The sequence below is a fragment of the Calypte anna genome, chromosome 4A (assembly GCF_003957555.1).
Source record: "Calypte anna isolate BGI_N300 chromosome 4A, bCalAnn1_v1.p, whole genome shotgun sequence".
Taxonomy (NCBI): Eukaryota; Metazoa; Chordata; class Aves; order Apodiformes; family Trochilidae; genus Calypte; species Calypte anna.
The window spans coordinates 4,091,223-4,117,589 of NC_044248.1; the positions used below are offsets into that span (position 1 = coordinate 4,091,223).

Genomic DNA, 26,367 nt, shown 5'->3' on the forward strand with positions numbered 1-26,367 from the left:
TTTTTCTCCCAGGGTGTTTCCATGGAATTCTAGTCATGAGCCCTCTGCAATATATAGAATGAATTTGTTTTTTTTATTCCCTCCAAAAAACTGTTTTTTTCAAGAGTTTTGAGTTTTCTCGCCTAAGGTAAGGGGGGCAATTACTTTTTTCAGTCATTTCCCCTTCTCCCAATCTTCAGACTGAAACCATTCCTGTTGGTACTGCCAATCAGGCCCTGGTTATTTTGGCTATACCTAGCTAGAAGATGAAATTTGAAACCTGCTGTGTTATTTGGGAGGGGAGATAACTTGTGAAATAAACCAGTTCTTCATTCAAGGCTACCTGCATTTTACAGGACAAATTAACATGGAAGAACAACATATGCTCAGCCTGCATGCCAGCATCTGGATTCTCAGCTCCATCTGGCATCTAATAAAAGAACAGAACCCCATATATTCAGCTCAGAAAGCAAAGCAGTTATATATATTTATGACAGAGATGCATTCAATCTGTTTGAGGCCATGAATGTTTAACCACACTCCCCAAGCAGTGATAGCAAGCACTGCTGTTTTGATTAAGGAATCATGAGCATCAGGGTGGAAAAAGGAAATTTCTACTGGACCTGGGAGGTTTCCTTTGCAGCAGGAACAACCTTTCAGACCTGCTAAGGATGCTAAACAAGTGTGATTGATACTGCCAATGTACAACACCACTTCTGGAAAGGTACCTCCCATCTGCAGCCTGTGCATCTCCAGCTGGACAGGAGGAAGAGGTGAATGTGCCAAAGCTCATCCAGCTTTGGGGAGGGTGGATCTGACCACACAGGGATCTGACCCTGTGCTTTTTCATGGAATCATCAAATGATTTGGGTTGCAAGGGACCTTAAAATCATCTAATTCCAACCCCTGCATGGCAGGGGACACCTCCCACCAGCCCAGTTGCTCCAAGCCCCATCCAACCTGGACTTGGACACTGCCAGGGATGGGGCAGCCACAGCTTCCTTGGGCAACCTGGGCCAGGGGTTCAGCACCCTCAAATTAAGAATTTCTTCCTATATCTGACCTAAATCTCCCCTTTTCCAGCTTAAAACCATTTCCCCTTCCTTCTATCACTGCACCCCTTGTTGAAACACACAGGCCCCATTCTTACACATATCCCTGTTACAGGAGATGTTTGCTGGGTTCTATTCTTTCTGGAATGAAAAGTGCCAGTAATATTTGTTTTTGTTTCTCTCCTTCCCTCCTGTCCTGCTCAGAGCAGGAAATTTCGAGCAGCTTGTGCCTCATAGGCTGGCAGGAAATTCAAACCAGCAGCAAGCTGCTGCTCGGACCACCCCCCAGGCACTTTTTTTTTTTTTTTTTTTGATGCAAGAACCTATTTAATTGGGGGCTGACTTGTCAAACTCACTCGTTGATGCTTGCCAGTAGCTGCCTAAGCACTAACTGGGTTTCTTTCCTCCTCCTTTAGACAAACTCAGTGAGATGCTGCTGAGCCTCCTTGCTCTGCTGTCGGCTGCCCTGGTCACCAGTGCAGCTCCTCCAACTTGCTACTCACGAGTGTTGGCACTGAGCAAAGAAATCACTGAGTCCTTTAAGGAGTTGCAGACCTCCAAAGCTGTGGTGAGTCTACCTAAAAACCTCTCCTACTTTGCTTGCTTTTGGCACAAGTTTTCTCTCTGAACAAACCTTGCAACTTCTTTCCTGCAGGGACTTCCTGTGTGCTGATGCTGCCCAGGCTCTACTTGGACATCCATGTAAGTTATCCCACAGCTTTCTTACTGCTCTGCTATAAAAACAGGTCATGGGCAAAGAGGGTAACTCTTAAAAGTGCTTTTAAAACAAATTTTTAAAGCTTCATTAAGTGGAGAGGTGGGTGACCAAAAAAACCTAACTTTCATCTTATTAAAATCCCTCTGGACCTTCTGAGATTTTACTTGTTTAGAACTTCAGAAATGAGGAAATCAGTATTTTGAGGTGATTACCACTTGTAGGTTGTTAATTTCTTATGACAGAGCTGTTTCAGGAATTCAGCAGAACTTTAAATAATAGTTTAGGAGAAGAAAATTAGGATAAAATTTCTTCACTTAATAAATCTACTTCGTTTTATATCATGAGTTGCTCTGGCTCTGCAGATTTAACTAAAAGGAATACAGGAATATCTTGCTGGCTTTTAAATAGCCACTTGTTGAATCCAGAAAGAAAATATATGTCTGAAGATATAGAAGTTTAAGAAAGAAAAGACAGCAGCAGTCATCAAGGCAAAATCAAAGACAAAAGAGCCTCCTGCACACACAGTTTATATCCTAATGTCCTGCCCTGGGATACTGGACTTATTTTACTTCTTTTCCCACTGCTCAGCTGTGTAACTAAAGAGTAGAAAGTGCCAAATAATCCACAAAGTTTTTGACACATTCTGGCAGAGGCAACTACACCACCAAGTCTTGCAAGTCAGGACCCTCCAGATCCCAATTCCATCATTGCCAGTGCCTCACTTCATTGCAAAGACCAAGCAAAATGAGTCCAGTGCCTCAGTTTCCCTTGCTTTAAAGCAAAAGCTGGGATGTTTATTTGCTTGCTTCACAAGGATATGGTGAAATAATTATTGGCTCTGCTTTTATTTGATAACTCAAAGCTTGAGGCTAAATTTTACTCTGAAAAAAGTTTTGGCCTGGCATTCCCAGCCTTGCCTGTTGTCCAGAGCAGAGGAATCACGGCTGTGAAACCTTGAAATCAGTCCACCAGCTAAGTCAGGGGCTCTCTTAAAAGGCAGACAGTGCACCTATTCTGTAGGTAACCCCAAGATTTGCAGGAATAGATTTGATTCTTTTGGTCCTGCTGCCTCCTGAAGCAGGTGAGAAAGAAACTGGGTGGCCAAAACTGAATTTCTGCACTTTTCCAAGCACTTACTTAGAGCAAACATCTTTCTGACATATTGAGGGTCAAATTTCCTAGCTGAAGGTTACAGAAATTTCACATCCAGAGAGGCAGGAATTCCAGGTTCTCACTGGGGCAGCAAGAATTCTGTCAAGTGGTGGGTGAGAAGGAGAAATCTGTGTTTGGGTAGGGATCCACGTGCTTCTTTTCCATGCTTTGCAGAATTACTGTGTGCTGGCAAGGCTCCGGGAGTTTGTGGCTTATCCCAGATGTGAAAGAGTCCTTGAAGTGAGTGAACTGAAGGAAAAAGCCAGGAGCCTCTACACCATCATGATCTCCTACTGCAGAAGGGTAGGTGAAGATGCACCCAAAGGGATGCAGATGCTGCTGGATCGGGGCCTGAGCTTCTCAATAGTTTGCTGTCTCCTCCTCCTTATAAATTCTGGCCCTTTCTGTTTGTTTCTTTAGGATCTGGTGTTCCTCACAGATGACTGCAATGCTCTGGAAAGTCCTATTCTGCCTCCCACGGAGCCCTCCATCCTTGAGAGCTAAAAGGGAGTCAGCCCTAAAGCTTGGGGAAATATTCAAGGAGACAAAGAGACACCAAACAGAGATTCAGGCAACTACAACATTAACAACCAAGATCTTTTTCAAGCAAACTAGCAATATTATCTCAGACCTACCCATTTCTCTTCTCCTTGGCAGGAAATGAACTGCATGCCTTGCATACCTATGGAGCTGCTTGGGAAACTATGGTTAGGGAGCATTTTTTTACTTTTTTTTTTTTCATTTGGCAAGGTATGATATTTCAGTGTAGCCAAATTTATAAAGTATGTTTTGTTCTAAACATTAGAGTTTTGTTTTACTCTTTCATGAATATACACTCTGATCAATATTCCATGCTGATTTAACAGGTTTTCTTTTATTGGATAGGACTGGAAGGGACCATGTTTGTTTTTCTTAGTGTTTGCTAAGAGAAGTGTAACAGATGTCTCTCTAAGTAGCTCATACGTGTGTGCTGAGAGCTTTGGATGTCAGAACAGAGGTGCAAGTAATCTGTCTCTGTGGAAAACTAAATAAAACCAGCCTCCTAATCCAAGACTCTTGTGTTCCAGCATGTCTTTCAAATTCCATCCCAAAGGTGTCATTCTTGCCAGCTTACTTGTCACAGTCACCTGCAAGTTGTTTTTCCCAGCAGAAGCCATCTCTATCTTTGTTTCCATAGCAATGCAAACTCTGCTGTCTCTGCATGACTTGATAGCCTGTTGTATGTTTGGACAAATTGTTGTTTTTTTAAGATAAAGCCCATAAACTGAGCTCCTGAGACTAAGAACATTTCCAGCTAGTAGTTCCAGAGTCATGGGTCCCTTCAGCATCTGCAGGACTGGAGAGTTTTATACCTGGCAGCTCCTGGGTGCCCAGAAAGAATCTTTCCCATATTCCTGGAAGTATTACCCTGGAATTCCCTCTTTCCCCCTCTCCTCTCTGGTATTCACTGGTTGTTTATCTGCAGCACAGACTTGGGCAGAGGTGTCAAAAAAATGTTTTATAAAACCCCTGTCTTCTTTAATTATGAAATGATGAGGCAATCACAGTTTGGCTTTTATACTTTCTTTCCAGTGAATACCTGAAGGTATCAACCAAAGTGGTTGACAGCTCTTATGAAAATAAGTAAATAAACACTTTTTTTACTTATGAAATAAGTAAATCAGAACATTCATTCAAAAACTGTGCAGGAGGGGGGAGAAGAAGGGGTTTTTTCATTTGGAATGACTCTGTCAATCTTATTTTACCTGTAGCAAATTTGACTGTCCTATTGAGCCAGAGAATAAGAGTAGGGAACACTGAACCCAGGAGAGATACAGAGAGATGGAAAGTAGACAAATTATTTTCTTTCCACTTGGTTTCAAAGCTAAGTGCAGATTCAAGGAACGTACCTGTCAGACTTTGTGTTTCTCTGCTGAAGATTAAGTCCTCGTGCTAATCCTACTGATCCTCTGGATGAGATCCCCTCAGGTGTCTCTGTGGGCATCCTGGAGGGACATTTAATCATTTACTCTAGCACAAAGCTGCACTTCTTTTTAGTGCAAAAGCTCAGATAGTTTCGTGCTATCAGAAATCATAGAATAATTTTGGTCAGAAGAGACTATAAAGACATTTAATTCCAACCCCCCTGCATGGGGACACCTCCCACCAGCCCAGGTTGCTCCAAGCCCCATCCAACCTGGACTTGGACACTGCCAGGGATGGGGCAGCCACAGCTTCCTTGGGCAACCTGGGACAGGGGCTCAGCACCCCCAGATTAAAGAATTTCTTTCCTAATGTCCAACTTAAATCTCCCTTTTTCCATCTTAAAACCATTCCCCTTCAACCCTGTTGTTCCATGCCCTTGTAAAAATCCCTCCCCATCTTTCCTGTATTCCCTTCAGGCACTGGAAGGTCACTATAAGGTCTCCTTGGAGCCTTCTCTTCTCCAAGACTAAACACTGAAAATATCATTGCTTAATTTGCCTTTTAGGATTATTCTCCTCTCCAAGCCAGCCAACCTCTCTCCAAGATCCCACACACTCCATAGACACCAATCCTATTTTTTTCTGCATCACCTCCAGCATCCATATCTTGGAATAAGGTTATTTATACAGCACGCTGGCAAGGAGCCTGGAAACCACACTGGTAGAATCCTCCTTTCTCAAGGAGAAAACCAGGTGGAGTAGAACCATTTGCTGTGAGATTTTTTCCCTTCTTCTACCCAGAGGCTCTGCCCCCACCCAGGGAAGCCCAGAGAGCTGGGAAAACATCAAGAATTGTACATTTCTATAATAGTAACAAAACCACATCACAGCTTCTCATCCCTTTGTATAAAATCAGCCATGGAGGTACCTTGCAAGAAAATGTGGTGTGGTCACCGCAGGCCATGGCATTTGTGGAGATAATGTAGGGGCTGGGCAGTGTTGTTAAATTTTAGGTGTTTTTTCCTCTGGATGTCACAGGTTTTAAACTCAGGCATGATGGAAAGCTTGTGCTGTGGCTTGGCAGGCAAACTGCAGAGCAATGAGCCTCCTTTCCCCCAAAAAAAGCCCCTCAAAAAGCCCCCCAAAAGCTCTGTCCCTCAAAATGGACCTTGAGTAAAGCCTGTGCAGGTAACCCTGGCACTTCTACCCCTGTATCTTCCATGTTGTGCCAATCATTGAATCACAGAATTATCCAGGCTGGAAAAAACCTTCCAGATCATCAAGTTTAGGCTTGTCCTAATCCTATTACCTTATTCCTGATGACCCAACACCAAACCATGTCCCCAAGCATGACATTCAGGGATGGAGACTCAAACACCTCCCTGAGGAGCCTCTTCCAGTGCTTAAAAATTAGACACAAGCTTTCTGTAATAGGGTACTTTTCTTGTGGATCTTCTCATAATTCCTATTTTTCCTGCTTTATTGAAGTAAAGAAGCCTTTTCAAGCCCACTTTGATGGAACCTGTGGCCCTAACTCCAGATGTTTTCCCTATTCTTCCCATTCTTTCAGCCACCTTCCAAACACATTTCTCCTGCTTCAGGCTGATTCCATGCAGCCTCATTTCTTTAGGACAAAATTTCTTCCAAGAAGTCTTTGGAAATGCAAATAGAATATAAATCATTATTTTCTTTGTATTCCTTTAGCTGCTAACTTCATCTTTTTTTGCCACTGACAAGGACACATCCTACAATCCACTCTTTGCAGGGATGCTTCCCAGCAGCTCAGTTCTGTCCTTCAGGAGCTGAGGAATGCAACTTGATGCTCTGAGGACCATGCACACTCAAACTGACTTTAAAAACCTGCTCTCCATTTGCAGATGCTGTCTATTTTCTCCCCAGAATCACATTTGCCTGGTCACTGATGTGCTTTTCCCCCAAGCACATTCCCTGTGGTTTATACTGTGACTCTCTGCACACCTCGTGTGTCGTTTTTAATGGAAAGTGGGGAGCACCTGAAGCCACCTTCCTTCAATTCACAGTAACCTGCTGTCACTCAGCCTGTCATAATGAGATCTCTGATTAGATGAACTCTCTTTATACACAGCATCTTTTTCCAGCTTGTCACAGTCAGGAAGGGAGAAAAAACCTTTGATAAAGAAACCTAATCCCTTGTAATTTGCCAAGAAATCACTCACTTATCTTTTTCAGTAAGACAGCAAGTTTATCAACTTCTTCATTTACCATCATACCAGGTATAGAAGGAGCAGCAGAGCCCTTCATGCAGCTGAGCATTTATCCCTGCAACCCAGCAGCCCATGCTCATTAGGGCCCCAGCCAAGAGGGAAGCTGTGGAAGGATTAAGACAAATGTATTTGTTGTCATTTGTCAGCTGGCACCCTGCCCTGCTTCAGGCAGGGTATTACAAAAAGTACATCATTAAACTGTGCTCACTTTGGGTGATCATGAGGGAAGAACTGCAGGAAAAAAAAAAAAAAGGCATCTGTTCTCTTGTCTTGCCTGCTCAGAGAATTCTATGAATGGGATCTTAAAGCTCATCCAGTCCCAACCCCCTGCATGGGCAGGGACACCTCCCACCAGCCCAGGTTGCTCCAAGCCTCATCCAACATGGATTTGGACACTGCCAGGGATGGGGCAGCCACAGCTTCTTTGGGCCAGGGGCTCAACACCCTCAAATTAAAGAATTTCTTCCTACTGTCCAACCTAAATCTCCCTTCTTCAGGTTTCAAACCATTTCCCCTTGTCCTCTCACTCCACCCCCATATCCAAAGCCCTCCCCCAGCTTTCTTGTAGCCCCTTCAGATATTGGGAGGTTGCTCTGAGCTCACCTGGGGGCCTCCTCTTCACCTCTGCTGAAGGAGGTTTGCTGGAAGGAGCAGATAATCCTAGGACCAGCTTTCCTTTTGAAAACAGAAGACAGATTTCTCTTTTCCTGCAAGAATCCTCACCAAAGAGCAACCTTAGGACTGCTGGGCTCTCCCTCACGTTATCATATAGAATCCCAAGACAGCCAGAAAGTGAGGTCTTGGTCACTGTATCTACAAAATTAATCAAAGCTTTCCATTTCCAACTTTATCAGAAAGTTATGTTATGGATTTTATTAGATCCATCTCCTTTCCCACCTCTTTTTCTCCACTATCAGCCACATGGGCTTTACTTAAGTCGTCACCCATGTCACTTAACTCCTCACACAGTTATTTTGTGACCCAAGAAAATGCAGAAGAGGAGCATTAGGGGGGAAACTGAACTTTTAGGTTGTAGATTTTATAGAGTTTATCCAAGGAGCAGATTTGGGAATGCCCATTTGCCCACTGTACCCCTCCCCAGGTATGTGGCATCTGTGGGTGTAGTTATGGGATGCTGACAGAGATTTTCCAACAATTTGCTACAGTGCTAAAGTCCTGTAAATAAAGTTACCTTACAAACATTTAACTGCTCCACTTGGGACTTTTTTTCCACATTAAGATCTTATTTTTGGAATGCATGGCAAGACAAGTGAAAACGGAGAACTCCACCAGCTTTATTTGTGCAACTTTTTGGCATTGTGCTTTTCTTTTAGGCTCGCTGTGCTCAGGAACCCTCTGTTACTTAAGATTTTACTTTTAGCCTGCCAGGGTATCCCAGTTTTAGCCAAAAAGCAATTGAGAGATGCTCTGTTATTCCCCCATCCTGCAGGTAGATATAAAGTCTACTGGAGTCAGTGCCAGCTTAATAGATTTTTTTTAATGAGGAATCACATTTATATTTTTAATTTATATGGACCCTACCAAGTGATCCAACACTATCTCCTTTGGCAATGGTCACTGGTCCATACTATTTCCTAGATCATACCCAAAACATTTTTGGAAGAGTGGCATCTACCCCAGGTCAAAATCAGAATTGTTGTAACCATTTCCAAGTATAGCCAGGTGTGTATCAGTACCTGGAAATGCTCCTAACACTGAACAAATAAATAAAAGATTGAGTTTTGAGCCTAGCAGTTCAGTTTTCTCCTGGGAGAAGAGCCATGCTTTCCAAATTGTTAATAATAGAATATTATTACTATTGAACTAAAAACACAAGCCCTGAAATAATCCAGGGAACAGACCCCTGCCCAGTTTCCATCCAACTTTCCCACAAGACGAGCACTCAGTAAATGAGTCAGAAAGGTGTTGTTCCCACTGAGAGAGAAAATGAAGCAAGAAAACAATTTTTAGTAAACCGTGGTCAGACAGAAGCACTTCTAAAGATGAAGGAAAAAGATGTTATTTGGAGATCACAACTGTTGCTTGTTTGCTTTTTCCCCTGTTTAATACAGAGGAAGATTTTTCTGGAGTTGCAGAATTTAAACTATTTTTCTTCTCTCTGAGGTCCAGTAAGCGCTTGGCTGTTACTGATTCCTTCTTGACAGACAGAAAGCATGGAACACAAGCTGATAAAAAAACCTTTTCCTTGATTTCCTTTGCTCCAAGAAGCAAAAAAATACACAAGTCTGTTCCATAACCTCCCTCTCCCAGCGAATAACAACTCTCATCTGAGAACTCTGAATTTTATGCCCCCAAGCAGTTCAGTTGCTCTTTTACTTTCTGTAAAAGCTTGTCTTAGTGTCCTGCTCTAAAATTTTAATAATAAGCCACCATCAGCCATTGGAATGGGCTGCCCAGGGAAGTAGTGGATTCTCCGTGTCTGGAGATATTTCCAAAGAGCCTGGATGTGGCACTGAGTGCCATGGGCTGGGAACTGCAGCGGGAGTGGATCAAGGGTTGGACTTGATGATCTCTGAGGTCCCTTCCAACCCAGCCAATTCTAGGATTCTATGACAGCAAATTGATGACAGTGCCCAAAATTAAGCATACAGCTTCTGAGCCTTCTCCTCCAGCATTCTGAGCATTGCCTTGGCCACACCTCCTCATGTACCCCAGGAGTGGCTTTTGGATTTATAGACAACCAACATTTTACACAACAACCAAAGGGATTGTTGTTTCATTGTGCCTGGCAAGGTTTTGACCCAATTTGAAATGTATTTTTATTACATATGCCAGGACTGGTTTGAAGAAAAGTTTCCTCCCTGGTAAAGCTCTTGGCAATCTTTTCTCTGTAACACCCATCTCCCAATTATGATATTAAAATGCAAAGACTTGATGGTCACACCAAAATGTAGTTGAGAAATTGCATTTTGGAGAGAACATCCTCCAACACCCAGCAGCAAACAACTCCAGAACAGCCCTGAATTCCTAAAGAAAATGGTGAAATCCTGCAGAACACTATAAAACTGTTTAACCCATATCCCTCTAGGTCTGCACACAGATTTTTTTTTCTAATGTCTTCAAACACCAACTCTGCAGCCACCACCAGTGGGACCATATGATGCAAGTGCCTCCAGACACTTTGCATCTTTCCATCAAGCTGATACCAAATCCTCCACTTGCCCATCATGCACACTCCTAAGTGAGCTGGCACCATGCTAGACCTTACTCCTGGAGCCTACAGATATTATAAATTAAAAAAAAAAAAATTAAAATATAGCCTTTTATCTCTGCTCTTTGAAGCAAGTTGATTTGTTAAGCTATAAGTAACTCTCTTTATTATTTTATTAAATTTTATTAAAGTAACCCTGTTTATTGCTTCAGCCTTGAGAGCAGACACTGTCTCAGCATCCAAGTCATCGAGCTGAACAAAATAAAAGCCCAGCAGAAACACAGCTATCATCTTTTGAAGTTGGCAGGGTGCAACAGCACTTTTAACAGCAACTTTCTGGTGAAAACAGTGGCAAAGTTGGCAGCAATCCCTCAGGCTCCCTTTCCTCTTAGTTTGTTTTTTTTTAAGCTCTCCCCTAGCAGGCTTTGTGCTGCTTGGTTCCAACAAGCTTGGCCATCAAGTTTTTGGCATTCCATTTTTGCTTTTCATCTGTCCAGAAATTTATGACTTGTGCTCACCAAGTCAGAAAGCTGCTGTGGGGACTGGTTTTTCTCCACTCCACTTATCCTCATGGATTTTGGAGTCTGCCTCTCTGCCAGCTGCCTCAGGGTTTCTTACTAACAACAGCCAGGTGTGTTTTGATGCTACTTGATGCTGAAGATAGCTTTGGATAAACTGGAGGAATCTTGCTGTAGTGCTAGAAGACAAGAGAATCAGCTTTGCCTCTGTAATTCTGGAGCTTGGAAAGTTTATTGCTGGGTTTAATTTATCTTTGCTGGAAGACTCTTAAGAGATAAATTTGGCACTGTTCATTTATCCTTTCAGTCAATACCCATAAATCAACCCCCCAAAATGCAATTTATGGCTATCCTGTGATATTATGGAAGTTGCACATAGTAAATCTGCTCCCCCTGAAATGACATTCCTTGTGCTACCTTTTTTTTTATTTATTTATTTACCTGTGCTAAAGCAAGGGCCCCCCCTCACGCAAGGGGTGGAATGTCCTGGTTTGGGCCAGGATAAAGGTGGTTTTCTGTTTCTGTACTTTTGCTTTTAGCTAAGTCCCTTGTAAGTAGTTGCATTTGCTGAAATTAACAGCAAGTTTCTCATGCAGTGTGTGTGCTTTTAGGACTGATAACACTTGATGTTTATAGTTACTGCTAGAGACTGGTATGCAGAGCCAAGGACACAGAGGCCCCACCTGAACCCTCCTTTAGGGAGGAACGGACAAGATAGATGCCAGAATTGACCAAACAGAGTATTCCATCCCATATACGTCACACTCAGTATAAATTTGAGGCATCACGTGGGCCGAGCCAGATCTTTTCCTGCTTCCCTTCCTTCACCCGGCATCCTGGAAGGATCCTGTCTGTTCATCTGCCTGTGGTCCTGATCCGTGCCAGCCCATATCTGTGTGTTCCTGCCTCCAGTTCCCGACTGCTGCCGACTCCAGGAGTCCAGCCTGGACTTTCCCAGGGCTGCCCTGCAGCCTCGGTGGTGACATGAGAGTTATTGGGGGAAAGGAGGGAGGAATGTGGTTTCCATTTTCCTGTATATTTGTATATATTCAGTAATTTTACCTATTTATCACTACTGTTTCATTAAAGTTGTGTAGTTTAGTTTCCAACCCATAAGTCTCTCTCCCTTATTCTCTCTCCTTTCTCTATCAAGGAGAGACAGATTAATAGAGAGCGTCTGTTATTCGGTTTAATTGCCAGGTCAGTGTTAAACCGTGACAGGCACCAAAAGGTCTGCAGAGGTGGCCAAAGAGCTCCTGGGCAAACCCAGCAATGTAAAGAAAGATCCCAAGGGATGGGGTCAGCATCAGAAGACCCAGGAGGAATACAGAAGCACTTTTTGAGTAGGGTTGAGCAGGGTTAGGCAAACCAGCTGATGGACTTCTACAACCAGTGAGCATGGCTCTCAGCACCGTATCCCTTAATATCAAAGACCAACCAAAGAGCAGCCTTAGAGAAGTGAGCAGTGTTGAAAGCAATGAAATTCCAGGCTCCAAAGGTTGTGATCAGCAGCATGAAGTCCAGTTATTGGTGGTTGTACCTCAAAGGGATTGATACTGGGGCCAAATGGCTTGGCTGGTTGTACATGTCCTGCACCTGGAGATGAGTACCCACAAGCATCATTATACACCCAAAGCCAAGAGGCTGGAAAGCAGCTTTGCAGAAAAGGACCTGGAGATCCTGGTGGATACCAAAATGAGGCTAGTGAGATACTGGAAGAGGTTGCCCATCCCTGTATGTATATAGGGGTTGCCCCATCCCTGGCAGTGTCCAAATTCAGGTTGGATGGGGCTTGGAGCAACCTGGGCTGGTGGGAGGTGTCCCTGCCCATGCAGGGGGTTGGCACTGGATGAGCTTTAAGGTCCCTTCCAACCCAAACCATTCTATGAAGCAGACAGATGGGCATTCATCACATCTGGATTTAATTGGTATGATGAGTAGGAATGGATTGAAAGCCACACCACAGAATGAGGACTGATTCCTCCAGAGCAGTTTTGTACAGAAATGTGTTCCCAGGGAAGGTAGCCAAGTGAAGTGTGCCCTGTTTGATTTAATCCCCTTATTAAAACCAATGGTTCATGCTGTTCCAGCAAGAGAACAACAACAGCAAGCTTATATAAAGTGTTCTCCTAAAAGAAATGAACCTCTTTATATCCAGGGAAATGAAAGATTTGTTTCTCCAAGTGCACAAGTACTCACTGAAATCATATGGGGATCTACTCTTAAATTAACCTTCACAAGTACTTGCAATACCTTGTAGGCCCATACATTAGAGAACTCACACAAGCAAACCATACCTTGCAGCTATGGATGCACAAACATCATGGGATTTGTCCCTTTGAATTGAAGACATTCTTCTGAACAGAAAAGTTCTTCAGTGTGCCTAAGAACCAAACTCTCCAGAGGTTAAAACTTAAGGAAGACTGGGCACAAGCATCTCAAAAATGAGACAGTAATAGAAAGTGTCAGGAAAGCAGGACACCCACTGGAATAAAATAGAAAAAAAACAAACAAACCAAACTTAAAAAGATTAAGGGAATTTTTTGTGCTTTAGCATAAAAAAAAATATGAGTGAGGGAAGAAATAGGTATTTACACAACTCTGTCAGATGGTTTCTACAGCCACCAGCAGAATGAGAATCCCACCGTGCCCATCAAATTAACTTGGGGCCTAACCAGCAGATCTAATAAGAAAACTAATGATGAATATACTTCCACTTTAGAGCTTTCTGAGACAGGTTTGATTTCTGAAAATTAGAAATTCTAGCTCTGAGTGCTAGAGGACAATTCAATACTGCTACAACCCAAGTACAGCAGCTTTCCCTCCCCCTTCCACTCTCCCCATTCCAGACACTCCTCTCACTCCACTGGTGCTGAGAAATGCCCAGCTTTTTGGAAGGAACTCCTCTACATACATACAGAATGATTTGGGGGTTTTCTTTATTATTTTTTGTCCAAACTTATAATCATAGAATGGTTTGGATTGGAAGGGACCTTAAAGCTCATCCAGCCCCAACCCCCTGCATGGGCAGGGACACCTCCCACCAGCCCAGGTTGCTCCAAGCCCCATCCAACCTGGACTTGGACACTGCCAGGGATGGGGCAGCCACAGCTTCCTTGGGCAGCCTGGGCCAGGGGCTCACCACCATCAAACTGAAGTATTTCTTCCTAATGTCCAAACTAAATCTCTGTTACTACAACCCCAACATCCAGTCACCTCCTGTGGCTTGGCCGAGCTTACACCCACAGTACCCTGAAGTGTTACTGTGTCCTTTGACTCTGGTCAGTGTTCAAAGCTCCAAACACACCAAAATCTAGCATGGTTGAGATGGACATAGTGAAAAGGGCTGCATTTTCACAAAAAAACCCCAAAAAAAACCCAAAACAAAACACAAAAAAAAAACCCAAACCCAAACCAACCCACCTTGTAACCCAGCAAACTGATGCACGTAAAATGAAACCCAAGGTTCCTTCACATCAAATTGCTGAAGGCAAACTTTGCAAAGCTGAAGCTGCAGCAAGTGAAATGAGGAGAGCTCACAGATTCCTGTGGACCACAGCAAGTTTCTGCTCAGCTATTTCTCATCTCCACTAATTGGCTTTGGCTTCTGATAAGGATTTTGTCCTTTTGCTTTGGAGACAGCACACTAGTGGCAAGATGAAGAATGTCATTCTAGGAAAGAAGATGGTTACTGAATGGCCACATTTCTGCCACTTCCAGATTCCTTTTTTTTACTTGAAATAGTCCTGTCCTGATTACTGAATTCATGAAATCACATGCATCCCTGGGGACCTCACTTGCTGCACATCTTGATCTCTGAATTTTGTAGCAATCTGGAGGGAGTTTCTCAGAACTTGCAGACCTGTGCATTGACCCAACAGAAAAAGGAAAATCTATCTAATTTTTAGCTAATTTTAGCTAATTTTAGAGTGCCAAGTCCTGGGGAAAGCCAGGAAGAGGTGATTATGTTAGCAGTAAGCAATGGATGTGCTATGCAATGGATGCTAGGGATAAAACTTGAGACTGGGAAGGGGGAAGATGTATCTAAAAATAAAGTTTGGGAGAGAGGGAAACCAATTCTGACAATCATTTCTCCAGCAAAACTGAAGCTCAGAACCTTCTCTGCCTGCTTCATGGGGAGGGAACAAGAAGATGACCTTAGGGGCACTTCCCTCCCCACAACAGGCCAGCAAGATTCCTGGAGACACTTCCTTATGGACATCATCTTGAAGAGCTTTTGAGGATTCACTCCTGCCTAGAACAGCCAAATGGGTCTCTCCAGCCTCCTCCCATTCCTCTACTCTCTCTCACACACCACAGCCTTGCTCCCTGGTTCTGGGTGGACCCACATGGTCCTTCTTCCTATCTCCAGCACCTGGGATGGATGCAAGCAAACCCAAAGGTTTCACAGGGATAGGTGCAAAAACTCCTCTTCTTCAGTCACTTAGAATGGGATGAGCCCAGTTCGTGGTGCCACAAAGCATCACCTTGTCTTGCATGCTTTATAAATGAAATTTTAAAAGAGAGAGAGGAAGAAAGCACAGAGAAAATGCCACTCACATCAACAAAATTTTCCTTCCAGCCTTCCTTGGAGCTGATTTTAGATCCAGCTGGTACCAGCTCAACCATGACATTTCTAGTGAGCCAGGCAGGAGAAGCAGCAGCCAGACCTTAACCCAGCCAAAGAAAGCCCCAAAGGGCTCTCTTGGGAGCAATTTTATCCTGAGCACCATGGGAAGGAACACTGTGGTTGGTCCATTTGGGTCACCTGAACCATCCTCTCCTCCCCATAAGCTCAGCTGCTTCCTTCCCATGGTGACCACTCCATCAACAGCCTGGGATGTCCCAGGAAGGGGTTTTTCTCTCCTGGTCCTCTCAAACCAGGAGAACTGTGCAGACACAAGCACTTGAAGTTGTGGGAAGGACCATTATTAATAAATCAAGTTAATAAATCAAATCTGGGCACAGTCAGGCTTGGCAATGGCCACAGCCCCTCCTGGTGAGTACAGATTTAAGGCCAGAGGGATTCTTGCTAGAGAGACATTGCCAAAACACCCCTAGAACACCAGATTGTTTAACCCCATGGGTCACTGAAATGGTGATTTTTATTTAGTGTCTTTATCAAGAATATTTCTATTAATAGATCTTTAAATTATCTACATCTCTAATATTGCTCAGCCATGCCTAGAAATGGGAATTTCTTTCTATTTCCCTGAGAATCTGAGAACCATCTCATTATTTACCATCAAACCATCCTGTGTACTTGTACATAATCCATAATAAACTTCTTTTTCTCTTATCAAAGTAAAATTCTCCTTCAAATCTCTGATCAGAATTCACAGCACCTGCTCCACATTACCCCAGATTTGTCATCCAGAAATCTGGTCTGCTCTTTGTTGTTTTTTTTTTTAAAGCAAGAGAATGGTTTATTGTCTTGCTTTAGGGCACTGGGGATTCTATTTTTAATTAAAATAGATTTATATCCTCTTGTTATCACCAGATTCAGGCAGCGTTTTCTCCAAATGGATTCAGCCAGAAAGAAATGTGGAAATGAGCAATTAATCCTATTAAACCTGAAATAGGGTTTTTCAGCTGTGTGCACAACCAGCTCTTGCAAAGAATACCCAGTAATTTCTACATTATCAAACTCATAAAATGTCCTCATATATATATTATTTTTTAAAAGACAAATTTTGTTATTCCCAGTCAGAAAGCTGCTTATTTTTTTTCCTTTTGATGACTACAACCTATGGAACTGTCCTTCCAAGATGCCCAGAATATTATGTTCTTGCTATTTCTCCCATCCTTAAACCTTACTTTTTAAATTAATGGCTAAAACTCCTTGAAATTGGAAGGCTTTAAGCTTTCCTTTAACTTCTTTGGAAAAAAAAATTCAATATGTAAGCATATAAATATCTTCTATACATCTTGTTAAAGGCTTAGGAACTGAAAACTTCTGTATTCCTATTTTCTGAGGGCCAAAAGGAAGTCAAATGCTGCCAGAAAGGATGGCTACATCACTTCAGGTAGAAGAATTGTCATCTTCTTGGTAGCTTTTAGTCACTCTTTGGTGCTCTCCTGGGCTCTTTGGTTTTGCAAGGCTCAGGTACCTCTCCTGGTGGAAAAGTAACTCAGACATGAGGATTCCCTGGGTGGGATGGAAGGAGGAACTTCAAGTCCACACTTGTGGAACGTGGAAAATTGGCCTCCTAAGCACTTCAGTAGAGATGGAAGGAAACCCCTCAGCAGGGACTGAGTCTGATCCACAGATTTCCAGCTGAGGAAAGCTTTGGAGAAGCATTTATGGAGTATGTACCCCCCTTGAGGAATACAAGTAAACCTTGAGATCTGAAAGCAAGAGTGCCAGATGAACCTGGGGCAGGATGCCCTGGCTCATTGTACAGTCTGTAGCCATTTAACTCCTTCTCAGACTCCAGGGAATAATGTGATGACAGCACAGATGAAAATAAATCCAAATAAAAATGTAGGTGAGGTGAATGCTGGTACCAGGTGGAGCAGAGCATTTCACCCATGGTTCAGTTGTAGGACTATGGGTGAAATGCTGCCAAGATTTAATATCCCAGCTCTGATGCTCCCATCAGATTAGGAACACCACATGATGTGTAAATCCAACCCCCCCCCCACAAACACCTCCTTTTCACAACCATGTACTCCCATGTGGAATGGATTTTGTTGTGGGAAGGGGTTTCCAAGCCAGAACCATCTGGGCAGTGTTTAACAAGTTGTAATGTCAGCATATTTTATTCATTGGAGGGCTTTCCTCCTGGCTAGCAGCCAGCTCCCTAAAGCCATCCCCTGCTCCCTGCTGGATGCTTTAGAGTCTGGCACAATAAGGAAAACATGGAAAAACCAGCAGGTTCTCACACATAAGTCTTCTGGCTCACCTTATCCTCACCTGCATCACCTCCAGGAGTAGGCACATGGGTGACAGAGATGTTGGATGGGGCTTGGAGCAACCTGGGCTGGTGGAAGGTGTCCCCGCCCATGCAGGGGGTTGGGGCTGGATGAGCTTTAAGGTCCCTTCCAACCCAAACCCTTCTAAAAGCTTTTAATTCTGGCAGAGAGGAATAAGTAGGAGAACATTCCAGGTGTCTGGAAAGACCTGGGAACAGCATAGAATCATAGAAATCTTTTTTCTGCTACCACCCATAGAAAGCAGATGGCAAGACCCTATCCCAGGAAATCTGGGCATGTTCCATGCCAAGTGCACCTCCAAAGCAGTGCCAGAGCTCTTCCCATTCCTTACATGGCTTTTACTCCTCCCTCTTTTCAATTCATCTCGGAAGATGTGATCCAAAGGGCAGAGAGCTTTGTAGAAACATCACATTTCTGGAGAGAAAAAGAGCATTGAAGAAAAAACATGTTAGCTGTGTAATATTTTTTTTTTAAGGTGACATCAAGGGACACATTACCAGCTACTGTACATGGTTATCCTCAGGCAGAGGACCTAAAGAACATGTCCAGCTCATTTTTTCCTGCAAGCATTTCTTAGACTAAACACAGAATAATAATTATTTTCCTCTGTAAAGAGAGGGCTATAATCAGCTTACAGGCACCATGCTTTTTCTCCTTCTTCTCCTTAGATTTAAGAATTGTTTTTCAACTCACCAGTGCTGATGTTTCCTACTTGTTACCCTGCCTGGAAACTCAGTTTTAAATTCAAATCCCTGCTCAGTTTTCACTACACCAATAAACTTCACCAACCAATCTAACCTGGTTCCTAGCTAAGGAGAGATGAATTCCTCACCTCTACATTTAGATAGCTGCACATCTGGTGCAAATCCCTGTATTTCTCTGAAAAACAACTCCATCAGCTCCATTAGGGACTTGGTTTTAATGGATTATCATAAAGAAAAGTGAAATAGGGACACAGGGGGTGGAAGGATGTGATGGTCTAAAACAGTGGCAGTGCTGGCAATGGCCACAGCAGGGCCACCACCACCACCAAGAAGCTTTGGCAGCTTCTCCCACCTCCAGAATCAATCTTATTATAGAATGATTTGGGTTGGAAGGGACCTCTCAAGGTCACCCAGTCCAACCCCTGCAGTATCAGGGACACCCTCACCCAGATCAGGTTGCTCAGAGCCTCCTCAAGCCTCACCTTGAACATCTCCAGGGATGAGGCCTCAACCCCCTCCCTGGGCAACCTGGGCCATGGTTCCTCTGCCCTCATGGGACAGAACTTTCTCCTGACATCCAATCTAAATCTACTTTTCTCTAATTTAAAACCATTGCCCCTCATCCTGTCACTCCAGGTCCCTCTCCAGCCTTCCTGCAGCCCCTTCAGACACTGGAAGGTCCCTGTTAGGTCTCCCCAGAGCCTTTTCTTCTCCAGGCTGAACACCCCCAGCTCCCTCAGCCTTTTTTCACAAGAGAGGTGTCCCAACCCCCTGATAATTTTCATAGCCCTCCTCTGGACCTGCTCCATCAGGTCCTTGTCCTTCCTTGGATCTGGATGCAGCACTCCAGGTGAATATTCCATTTCCTTCACTAAGTTGCTTGTAGGGATGGGCATCTAATATTCCCTCTCCTCTGTCCTTTGGGACAAGCGTTGAGGTACCCTGACAAGTCTTTCTCCACTTCTGTGCATGCTCATGGAGCAGAGAACAAGGGACTCCTTGTTTTACCTTAATCTTGTGGGTTGATTTGAAGACCACTTGGTTTTCCAGCAGCTCAGCATTACTGAATCAATAACTGCAACAGGAGAAAAGCAGCTGAGATTTAAATGGAATTTAAATGGAATAAGGAAAGATCTTCTCTGCTTTTTCCTTCTGCCCCTGTCTGCTTTCCTCTTCCCCCCCCCCCGTCTGCTCCCTGGCTCTGGGTGAATGGGATGCTTTTAGCTCCCCAGCTATTCCAGCCAGCTTTGGAAACACCATTTATTGCTACATACTGCTATCTAGTGGTAAAACTGCGGATGTTTGGTGGTGGGGATGGAGGGTTATCAAATATCCTCCCAGATGCAACTGGTTTTGTACAATAAACATCTCTGCTGTGGCAACAAAATCCATGACCCTCTAAATATTCACTCCCCTGCAGCAACCAGCAGAAATAAAAAGAATGTATTTAGTAAAATAGACCCATTTCAGAGTGTACTTCATATACTGCAGGTTTTCCTGTTCTTAAAGTGTTTTCCTTTGGACCAGTTTGTGAATCCAGCCCCATAGGAGTAAGGAACACGATATGGGCAGCTGATTTGCAGAGATAAATGAAGTTCTTTTGGAAGGATGGAGAAGATTACATGGCAGAAGAGAGGTCACAGAGCTCTCATCCTTTGAGTATTGCTCCTTGAAGAAACAGTGGCCTCCTATTAAATTGTAGTTCCTGTGGGTCACCTGTGGCACAAGGTAAGGATTAAAGAGTGGTTGAGGTTGGAAGGAACCTCTGGAGAGCATCACATTCAGTTCCTCTGCTCAAGCAGGGCCACCTAAAGTCATGGACCATGCCTCAGCTTTTGAACACCTTGAAGTACACACGAGCACAGAACAGGCAGAAACTCAAAGGGTTAATTTTCTTTACCCTTTTCTTTTTTCTCCCAGGCCTTTTATTTTCATTCTGCCTTCAGTGTTTGGTGATCAACTGTGCTGTTAATTGCACTTCTTATTTTGAACATTTTGCTCAAGGCATCCTTCCTACTGATGAACTTTTCACTTCATGGTGGTTCTTGTATGGGTGTTTCACCTGTCCCAGCCACCAAGACAACACCTGAAGCTTCCTGAAGACATTTGGGTTGGGGTGGAGAGGGACTTTTCACAAGAGTGTCCAGTGACAGGACAAGGGGAAACAGATTTAAACTGAAAGAGAAGAGGTTTAGATCTTAGGAAGAAGTTGTTTAGTTTAACTGGACTCTGGAACAGATTGCCCAGAGAAGTTGGGGCTGCTCCATCCCTGGAAGTGTTCAGGGCCAGGTTGGATGAGGCTTGGAGCATCCTTGTCTGGATGAGAGGTGTCCCTTCCCATGGCAGGGAGGTTGGAGGAGATCATCTCTAAGGTCCCTTCCAACCTCAGCCATTCCAGGATTCCATGATCTGGGAAGTCCATTGGGTGCCATTGCTTTGTTCTCTGTGCTGCTCCTGCTGAACATTTATCCCTCTGAGCCATTGAATTAGGGGGGTACATCACAAAACACAGATGTGTCCCCCAGCCTGGGAAAGCAGAGGGTGACAGCAGGTAATGCTTTGGCTGGAGCAGCAGGCAGAAACATCTTTCTCAGAACCTCAGGAACCACCATGTCACTTCCTGGGAAAACTGCCAGGGAGCAGATTCAGAGCATTGCATCTGAGCAGTGAATAAATGACATCAAACTCTATTAAGTGCAGTAATTCATCCAAGTTTTGTCTGCAAGATGCTTCCCAGCAGTGTCCAATATCCATGAACCAGTGTTTGCTGGTGTGCCTGGTCCCAGGGGAGGGGGGGAACCATTAAATCCTCACCGAGTCATTGCCTTGCTGTGGTTAAGATTTAGGATTTGGGGATTAAAATCTGTGATATTAAAATGATTTCACAGAGCTCGAGCCAAATTCTACTGAGGACAGACTGAGAGAGTTGGGTTTGTTCAGTCTGGAGAGGAGAAGGCTCTGAGGAGACCTCATTGTGGCCTTCCAGTATCTGAAGGGGCTACAAGCGCTGGTGTACTCAGCCCTGGTGAGGCCACAGCTTGAGTCCTGTGTCCAGTTCTGGGCCCCTCAGCTCAGGAAGGAGATTGAGGTGCTGGAGCAGGTCCAGAGAAGAGCAAGGAGGCTGTGAAGGGATCCAGCAGAATTCCTGTGAGGAAGGGCTGAGGGAGCTGGGGGTGTTGAGGCTGGAGAAGAGGAGGCTCAGGGGAGACCTCATCACTCTCTCCAACTCCCTGAAAGGAGGTTGGAGCCAGGGGGGGGTTGGGCTCTTTTCCCAGGCAACTCTCAGCAAGACAAGAGGGCAGGGTCTCAAGTTGTGCCAGGGGAGGTTTAGGTTGGAGATGAGAAAGAATTTCTTTTTGGAGAGGGTGATCAGGCATTGGAATGGGCTGCCCAGGGAAGTAGTGGATTCTCCGTGTCTGGAGATATTTCCAAAGAGCCTGGATGTGGCACTCAGTGCCATGGGCTGGGAACTGCAGCGGGAGTGGATCAAGGGTTGGACTTGATGATCTCTGAGGTCCCTTCCAACCCAGCCAGTTCTAGGATTCTAGGATTCTATGAAAGGTAGGGAGGGACTTTTTAGGATGTCAAGGAGTGATAGGACGTGGGGGAATGGATTTAAACTAGAGAAGAGGAGATTTAGATTGGATATTAAGAGGAAATTCTTCACCATTTGGACGCTGAGACACTGGCACAGGTTGTCCAGAAAGGTGGTGGAAGCCCCATCCATCCCTGAAGGTTTTATGGGCAGGGCTCTGAGCAACATGATCTGTGGGAGGTGTCCCTGCCCATGTCAGGAGGATTGGAACTAAATGATCTTAAAAGTGCCTTTCAACCCTGAAAATTCTATGAATCACCACAGAATATCTCTGGTTGGAAGTGTGTGGTCACTCTGATGTGACACTTCAGTAAAAAAAAATCCCCACTTTGAAGCTATGGAGCAGCCACTATTCCCTCCCTTTGAAAAGACTGGCAGCTCATTACTAAACTCCTGACTTGTTTCCCTGCCACACACACACTCAAAAAAAAAAAAAAAGGATTTTATAGGAGGCAGGTGAAAGGATGAATCTTTAGAAGCAATAATGGAGAAAAGCACCTAGAGAGCAGTCCAGCCCTCCAGCCCCAGCATTGATTTCTCTGCTTGGGAAGAGAGAAGTGGAAATTCTTTTGGGCTGCAAAGAGGATTTTTGCTGAGGGGGAAGTGTGGGCAGTCTGTGGATTCCCTTGGGTGAGTGAAGAGATCACTTGAAGTGCAGGAGAGGATTTAATTTATCACTCCAAAAAAGCTCAGGCATGCCTTGGCCATTCGAGGCATCAAGTCTGAAATCAAGCAAAACTAAAAGAAGGTTGTAAAGAGCTGAAATTTGAACACTTGTTGCACATTTAGAGCTAATTTCAAAGGGATCCAGTTCCTTGGCAGGGAGGAAAGTGCTGCAGCTGGAACTGGTGGCATTTCTTGGAAGGGAAGGGATGGATACAGCTGCCAGATGCTCACCCAGTCCCATCAGGGTACCACACACCCCTGAAGGCTTCTGACTCTTAATGATGATTAAGATTCTCTGCAGATGCACCCCATTTGACTGCTGAGTTTAATTGTAATTAAAAAAAAAGAAGACAAAACCAGGCTAAACCAAAATGGCACCTAAAACAGTATTTTGCTAAATTAAAACCACAGCTGACCTCTAGTGGCTGCTTACAAAATTAAAGTTGTTGAAACCATGAGGGAAAAAAACCCAAAACAACACATTTTTCTTCTGAAGCCTTCAGTCTGGATTAAAAGCTTTTCTTTTCCTACTTCCTTTCTCTAGGAATTGTCTCTTTTCCTTTTCCACCCTCTTTTATCTGCCTATTCCAGGCCTTCATCCAAAAGTTTTGCAGCAAAGACCAAAAAAATTCAAAACAAAAAAATTCAAAACAAACTGAAGTGCAAGTTTCCACTTGTTGCAAAATGCCTTTTAAAAAAATAACTTCCTTTTTACTCAAAACAATTTGGATTTTCGATAGAAATTTGCCTAACACAATTCTAGCTTAACAAAATGGACTGGTCAGAAAGAAGTTTTCAGTAAAAACTCAACTTCTTTTGCTAAAACAAATCAAATTTGTTTGCCCAGGAGTTCCTTTAGAAGGAGCTTTTATCATCTTTTCCATTTAAACTTTTAAAATTTTATGGTTATCAATGAAAGTGAAAAAAAAAAATATATGTGTGAATGTTTCCTCTCTACCCCAAATCTTGAAAGCTTGGGGAAAACCCTGTATCAAATTCAAGACCATGTAGCAAGAAATCCAGGAATCCTCACGTATTTTCCTGAAGTCAACAAACATATCCTTGCTCCCTGGCTCCTGATCTTCAGGGTTTAACTTGGGAATGCAGTGCCCCCATTCAGTACCTCTGCTGGATAATTAATCCCATCATTAATTTGCAATCCCATCATTAATATGGTACCTGATTGATACCTCCACCTCACCTCTATGCCTGGGAACTGGGTACAGCCCCATTTTTCCAGCATGGAGTGAGCTGGAGGTAGGGATTTTTAAGGAGCTGGCCCAATTCCCAGCCTGTTACTCCATAACAAAATCTCTTGGATGAGGCTGAAAGGGCTCAGGGTGAGCAGCAGCTCAGCTGCTTTGTTCCAGGAGGAACAAAAAATGCCCAAATTGCATTTTTGCCTTGGAAACAGCAGAATCTCTTGCTGAAAACAGCTCCAAAGCAGCTCTTCCACCTCTCCCTTATCATAGAATCCTAGAATCCTAGAATTGGCTGGGTTGGAAGGGACCTCAGAGATCACCAAGTCCAACCCTTGATCCACTCCCGCTGCAGTTCCCAGCCCATGGCACTCAGTGCCACATCCAGGCTCTTTGGAAATATCTCCAGACACGGAGAATCCACTACTTCCCTGGGCAGCCCATTCCAATGTCTGATCACCCTCTCCAGAAAGAAATTCTTTCTCATCTCCAACCTAAACCTCCCCTGGCACAACTTGAGACCCTGCTCTCTTGTCTTGCTGAGAGTTGCCTGGGAAAAGAGCCCAACCCCCCCCTGGCTCCAACCTCCTTTCAGGGAGTTGGAGAGAGTGATGAGGTCTCCCCTGAGCCTCCTCTTCTCCAGCCTCAACACCCCCAGCTCCCTCAGCCCTTCCTCACAGGAATTCTGCTGGATCCCTTCACAGCCTCTTTGCTCTTCTCTGGACCTGCTCCAGCACCTCAATCTCCTTCCTGAGCTGAGGGGCCCAGAACTGGACACAGGACTCAAGCTGTGGCCTCCCCAGGGCTGAGTACAGGGGCAGAATCCCTTCCTTGGACCTGCTGGCCACGCTGTTCCTGATCCAGGCCAGGATGCCATTGGCCTTCTTGGTCACCTGGGCACACTGCTGGCTCCTGTTCAGCTTCCTGGCAATCCAGACTCCCAGGTCCCTTTTCTGCCCTTCCTCCCATCTGCCTTCCAGGCAGCTTTGGGTGTGGTACCCACAATTTGAGGCATCACAGAACCCATCTCAGAACCCTGGAAGTCACTTAATTCCTTATCCATGGCCTTATTCCTCTGAGACTTCATCAGGCAGAGAAGAGATTTCCACAAGCACATCAGCCACCCCACACCTGAGGTGTCTGGGGTGTCCCTGCTCATCCCAAAACACAACCTGAAAGCATTTGCACCCAGTGGGAATGGGTTTCCCCCCTAAAAAACTTGCCTTGCTCCTTGGAAAACACTGATGTGGAGAACTTTTGTCCCAGCTGTCTGTCTTAATTCAGTGGGGTCCAAGGCTGACATCACTTCTGCAGATTGGCAGGGTGGAGAGCTTGGGTACCAAGGCCAAGAAAGGAGAGAGCCATGGAGATGACCCTGCAGGAGTCCAAAAATCAGCTCAGCTTCAAGAAATACTTCCAACCACAGGACCTGCCTCCAAGCATCCCACTTGCACACTCACCTGGGCTGGGACCTCTCCTCTCACCTAAGAGAGCAGACATTTAGTGTTAAAAACTGGAAGAAGCTCTTGCATTGAAAAAATAGTGAGATGAAAAGGCAATTCAGTGTTTCCTCCAAAGAGAGGATGACCTTAGAGGTCTTATAGTCTCACAGTGGTTGGTTTTTTTTCCTTCAAAAGCAGGACAGTGATGCAGCTGTGATGGTCTTGAGGATTTAAGCAACCTCAGCCTTTCAGGGAGAGGTAATAGCTATGAGCAGAGCAGCTGAGAAGCTGGTGCCCCCAAGAGTCTCTCTGCTTTCTCTTGGCATTGCAACAGTGATTCCAGTGGGAACACAGAATTTCTCCTTTAAAAAAGATTAAAAAAATAAAAATTTGAAGAGCTAAATGTTTCTTCCCCTACACTGCTGGTTTATGGTTTGTGCCCAGGTGCAGCTAAGGGATGTGGGCATGAAGTGCATCACTCACATCCTGAGGTCTGCAGGGGAATTGTTGGTTCCTTTGGGATAAATCACCACTTCTGTTGTCACTTCTGGTTCCACTGCACATCTTGGCACATCCCACCCAGCTGGGTAGAGGTCAGTCCCCAGCTCAGAGGTGGCTCAGATGGGGATGCTTGTGCCACCACTGCCACTCCTCTTTCCCAGTACCAAACCAGTTCAGAGGCAAAGGCTGCAAATAATCTGGGTGGGCTTCAGACCAAGCTTTGACCCCGAGCTTTGCATGCTGTCAGCTGGCACCCTTTTAGGCATATTGACATTTTTTAAAAGCCAGGACAAGAGAAGTTTTTGAAATGGAGCCTGGATGCATAATATTTTTTCTTTTAATTCGTTGCACTGGGCTTGTACATGCTTGAAAAATGCTGACAACTTGTACTGACGTGTGTTTGAGAAGTTCCAAATCAAGTCACCATAATAGTGTGTAAAAATAGCTACAATGGAAAACCATCACCAGAAGAACTAGAGCACTAAATGATCTATGTTATTATTCCCATAGTGATTAACAACTGCATTTTCCCAGCCTGCTGCAGTTTTATTAGCCCATGTTCTTCTGTATCAGTATCAAATATTAT

At 44.3% G+C, this 26,367-nt stretch overlaps 1 protein-coding gene across 1 annotated transcript; it reads left to right on the forward strand.

Moving 5' to 3' along the window:
* Positions 1 to 1,402: 1,402 nt before the first annotated feature.
* On the forward strand, positions 1,403 to 3,952 carry CYTL1 (cytokine like 1). Its single transcript, XM_030449941.1, has 4 exons — positions 1,403 to 1,603; positions 1,687 to 1,733; positions 3,076 to 3,204; positions 3,322 to 3,952. The coding sequence occupies exons 1-4, from the start codon at positions 1,462 to 1,464 to the stop codon at positions 3,403 to 3,405; spliced, it is 402 nt and encodes a 133-aa protein (XP_030305801.1). The 5' UTR covers positions 1,403 to 1,461; the 3' UTR covers positions 3,406 to 3,952.
* Positions 3,953 to 26,367: the final 22,415 nt, after the last annotated feature.

What these genes read in the sequence shown, in the direction of transcription:
- CYTL1 (XM_030449941.1), top strand. Translation starts at nt 1,462, where the DNA reads ATGCTGCTGAGCCTCCTTGCTCTGCTGTCGGCTGCCCTGGTCACCAGT. An exon ending in GACCTCCAAAGCTGTGGTGA is followed by an intron (nt 1,604 to 1,686) that starts GTCTACCTAAAA and finishes TCTTTCCTGCAG; the next exon opens with GGACTTCCTGTGTGCTGATG. An exon ending in TGATCTCCTACTGCAGAAGG is followed by an intron (nt 3,205 to 3,321) that starts GTAGGTGAAGAT and finishes TTGTTTCTTTAG; the next exon opens with GATCTGGTGTTCCTCACAGA.